The sequence below is a fragment of the Belonocnema kinseyi genome, chromosome 5 (genome assembly GCF_010883055.1).
Source record: "Belonocnema kinseyi isolate 2016_QV_RU_SX_M_011 chromosome 5, B_treatae_v1, whole genome shotgun sequence".
NCBI lineage: Eukaryota > Metazoa > Arthropoda > Insecta > Hymenoptera > Cynipidae > Belonocnema > Belonocnema kinseyi.
Genome location: NC_046661.1, coordinates 65,953,089 through 65,957,780, shown reverse-complemented (window position 1 = coordinate 65,957,780; position 4,692 = coordinate 65,953,089). Strand labels below are relative to the sequence as shown.

The 4,692-nt window shown below is 43.4% G+C and overlaps 1 protein-coding gene across 1 annotated transcript; it reads right to left on the bottom strand.

Moving 5' to 3' along the window:
* Positions 1-3,380: 3,380 nt before the first annotated feature.
* Positions 3,381-3,940, bottom strand: LOC117173691 (CCHC-type zinc finger protein CG3800-like). Its single transcript, XM_033362333.1, has 2 exons — positions 3,926-3,940; positions 3,381-3,779 (listed from the first exon to the last, which is right to left on the bottom strand). The coding sequence occupies exons 1-2, from the start codon at positions 3,938-3,940 to the stop codon at positions 3,381-3,383; spliced, it is 414 nt and encodes a 137-aa protein (XP_033218224.1).
* Positions 3,941-4,692: the final 752 nt, after the last annotated feature.

Genomic DNA, 4,692 nt, shown 5'->3' with positions numbered 1-4,692 from the left:
TAAGAATGTATTCGTTTCCCATGTCAGTTCGGGGTAAGGGACCTACTATATCCATTTGTATTTTTTCGAACGATCTAGTCGGTGTGTCTGTAATCCTCATAGACTGTTTTGTTTTTATCCTAACGAGTTTTTTCTTTTGGCACGATTCGCAACTTTGCACGAAATGATGTACGTCTTCTTTCAAGTTTTTCCAGTAAAAACGTTTCCTAACCTTCTCGTACGTGTTTTTCTCTCCGCGGTGACCTGCTATTGTAGAATCGTGACATTCCGCGAGTACTGTCAAATGCTCCGATTCATCAGGGATTCGCACTTCGCCGGTGCTTATAGTAATTTGATAGTCACTTTTTCCAAAGTGGGTTTTCAATGCGGTCTCGATTTGGTTCCAAGGTATGCTATTTAAACCGTTTCCATCTCACGCGATAATAAATGTTTTACTTTTTAAATTTTCAGTGGCCTGTTTAAGGGTTTCGATAGGAAAATTAAGATCTTTGAAATTTACGCATTGATCAAATCTTTCTTTGGCGAAAACGTGAAAAATGTGCCTTTTGTCAATTTTCGTAACTATCACTTGTCCTAGTTCGGGGTTTTCGTATTTTAGATCGTTTAGACGGAACATTCTAGCCTCTAACAATTCGCGGCCTATAGGGATTGTTAAAATGCAGTCTACTGAGACAAAATTTAGTATGTTGTCGTCGCGGATCCATAATTTGTCTTTCGTTGTTTTGATTAGCGGTTTTAAAAGGGGGCGGATGCAAACTCTCTCCTTTCCTACTGCTTCGTGGTCAGTATAAGATATTTTCCTGATTTTCGGATAATTTGAAGTCTGTCTCCCTGAGTCCGGCATGAATGCTGCCTGTTTTAGGACCACAATTTTTTTTCATTATCTTCTCCACCTGTTTTCCTAACATTCGGCGATGGCTCCCGCTCCCGTCGAAGCACCCATTTTACTGCAGATTTTCGATCTGTCTCAACCAGCTGCGCAGCTCGGCTCCCACTCGGACAGTTACCCCTCGAACTGTCCCTTAATGAGCCAGGGCTCCTTCCTCCCGAAGGGTCCACGAGGTCAGGGGAACACACAGCTTCGTAGCCTATTGACCTAGATCGCCGTGTGCCCCCCTGCCCACCACCATTCTCAATGGAGCCATCCCGACTTGTTTTCTCCCCCACCTGTCCGTCTACGTCCATTTCTATTTCGTCACAACTACTCTCGTTAGCTAATTCCTCGTCTTTTGTCGTGAATAAAAATACTTTTTCTATCTCGTGTTCGCTATTCAAGGTATAATCGTCGAAAGCAGAGTTTTCGTCGGGGTGTTTAGTTGGATAGTAGTTGTCGTCCTCATCTATTGGGTTGCGAGAGAGAGCATCCGCGTTTGCATTTACTCTTCCTGGTTTATATTGAATTTCGTACTGATAATCTTTTAATTTTATGCCCCACCTGGCCAATCTAGATACTGGGTCTTCTAGATTATGCAACCATATTAATGGGCGATGGTCAGTTACGAGGGTAAATGTCCGCCCGTAAACGTATGGTCGGAAGTGCTTGACGGCAAAGACTATCGCCAATAACTCCTTTTCGATAGTGGAATAGTTTTTCTCCGCTTCGTTCAAAGTTGGCGAAGCGTAGGCTACCGGTAAGTCTTTGCCGATGGGGTCCTGACTAAGTACGGCTCCTAAAGCATATCCGGACGCATCTGTCGTTATGACAAATGGTTGAGTGAAATCCGGATACTGGAGAAGGGGCTCGCTAGACAAAATTTCACGCAATTTATCGAAGGATTCTTGTTGTTCGGGTCCCCAAACGAACTTGGCAGATTGTTTGAATAACGGGGTCAATGGCTTTGCGGTTTTTGCGAAATCGGAAATAAAACGCCGATAATACCCAGCCAGGCCCAAAAATTGCTTGATATTTTTCTTTCCTTTTGGGACTGGGAATTTTCGAGTGGCAGATACCTTTCTGGGGTCGTGCTTCACACCGTCTTGGGAAATTATGTGCCCAAGGTACGTTACCTCCTTGCGTAAGAACCTACATTTTGTCGGGTTGAAGAACAAGACCGGCGTCTTTTAATCTACCTAAGAGTCGTTTTAATTTTTCTGTATGCTCCTGAAGGAAGTTAGCGTAAATCACGATGTCGTCCATATAGACGAAGAGCTCAACCCCTTGCAGGCCTGTTAGAACTCGATCCATAACCCGTTGGAAAGTTTCGGGGGCGTTTCTCAGGCCGAAAGGCATCCGGGTGAATTCGTAGTGGCCGAATGGTGTCGAGAATGCAGTTTTGTGGCGATCGGTGGGTTCCACTTCAATTTGGTGAAACCCTGAAGCTAAATCTAGCACCGAAAAATATTTTGCTCCCCCCAACTGGTCCAGAATATCGGTAATATTCGGCAGGGGATAAGCATCGGCGACTGTCTTCTCGTTTAAGGCGCGATAGTCAATGACCATTCGCCATTTTTTTGTACCTTCGTAGTCTGTTCTTTTGGGTACGACCCAGACTGGAGAATTAAAGGGGGATTTGGATGGGACTATACTTTCTTTTTCTATTAATTCCTTACACCGTTTTTTGACTTCATCTCTATGTTGTGGGGAGAGTCTGTGCATTCTGTCATGCACGGGGTTGTTATCTGTTGTGGTGATATTATGTTTTATTACGTGCGTACATGAGAGTTTGTCATTAGGCAGTTTAAATTGATAAAGGTGCTCGCTAAAAATTTCTATTAAATTATCTTTTTCTTCGCTATTTAAATCATTCATGTCAACGGTTTTTATTAATTCCGCAATTCTTTTAGCTTTTTCAGATCTCAAACTCTGATCGTCCGGTGTTTTCTTTGCTTTTCGAGGTGCTGGAATTTGGATATCGCATTCTTCTAACTCGACTGGAGGGATTGTCAAGGCAACATCACGCGTGGTGGAATTTATACAAAATATTCTGGCATGTCCATCGAACGGGATCGTACCGATGTCGGATGTCATTTTACCATTTTCAATGTGTAGAACGGCATCTTGATCAGCGAGAAATGGCATGCCTAGATGACCGCCTTGTATTATAGGGAAATTATTAGGGACGACTTGGAATATAACTTCGGCTTCGTTTATTTATAATTTAACTTCGCCCAGTGTTTTCAGTGTGCCGGGACCAATTCCGAATATTTTGCATTTATTTTCGCGATCGTTTTGTACATTTGTATTAACTTGCTTCTTTTTTATTAAATTCAATTCCGCACCTGTATCAACAAGAAATTCTACTTTCCCCCTTTTAAAATTATCAGCCTTGAATTCCACAATAGGAGAGAGTTTTTTTTGGACGGGTTAATTATAAAGACCGTACCTTTTAGTGGCGCTTTTTTATCCTCAACTTCGACTCTGCGCCGGCGAATCGAGTTCTTTATTCGTTTAAATGACTGGCTACAGAATTAAAAGACTCATTCCTGCGCTTGCAATTCGCATTGTTGTGTCCGGTAATTTTGCAACGGTCGCAAAATTGTGTCGATGGAAGAGGGTCGCGACTAGGACAATGATTCGAATAATGTCTCGTTTTACCGCACCTATAACAAGTGATAACTTCTGGGATTTTCTTTCGAGTGCATTCGCGGGCTAGATGCCCCTCTTTATCGCAGACGTAGCAGACTTGATTTCCCGCGCGAGGATTGTCTCGTTTATTGCAATCCCTGGCATAGTGTCCAGGTGTATTGCATTTAAAGCATATAACCGGGGTCAGATTTCTCCGATCGTGACTTCGGTCATCGCCGCGATCTCGACCACGACTATCCTGCTTTCCTTCCCACTGTGATTTAAGGGAACGGACTTGTGACCTGCCGCGATAAGGGCTTGGGTACGGAGCAAATTTATTTCTATGAGGGCCTGCGTTTCCGCTCTGGGATTGCCGGGCATCACGACGAAGGATTTCCTGGTACCCTACCTCCCACTCACCTGCTTGAGCTGCATTTATAGCATCTTGCAAGGTGTGAGGGATTTCACAAATTAAAGGAAAGGAAGGGGATTTGGAACGTCGAGAAGCGGGTGTAGTTAATGAGGAGGAGGCGATTAGATATAAAATAAAAGGCTTTATTAACCAACTTACAGGAGTTGAGAATATCAACTGACCAGGCGTGACGGAAGGCTAAGACTCAACGTAGACTGACTGTCCGGGGATGGGGTTGGTGGTAGTAAGGACTGGGGTGGCTCTCCCCACTCCCAATCCTAGGCCCACAAGGCCGTATGGTAACGGGGCGCTTGTAACTTCGTTACAACCTCCCCCCCTCTGTTTGGGACGATGTTTCTTCTTTCAGGAAATTTTCGGTCTTCTCAATTTCCTCGTTGAGTGTCAGGTAAGATTCTTCCTCTGTCAGATCTAGCTGAATATACTCGTCATCTTCTTCCTCGTTTTCCTTATCTTCCGTCTTTTGTGCTGTTTGCCTTTCTTCTAGTTCTTTCCATTCCTCCTTTCTTAAAGAAATTTTTATAATTTCTTTTAATTTCCGATGTGCTTCTATCCAGCCTCCTTTAATATATTTAGTCCTTGACGAATCCGGAACAGTGTGGTAATTTTTCGTCCTGTTCAATATCTTTCCACAGTACGTATCGTGAAGAATGTCTAGTTGCACTGGAACCATTTTTTCGCAATGCCTGCACTGCCACATCTTTATGCTTTCCATTTTCTTCTTATTATCTGAAACATAATTTAACACATCCTATCC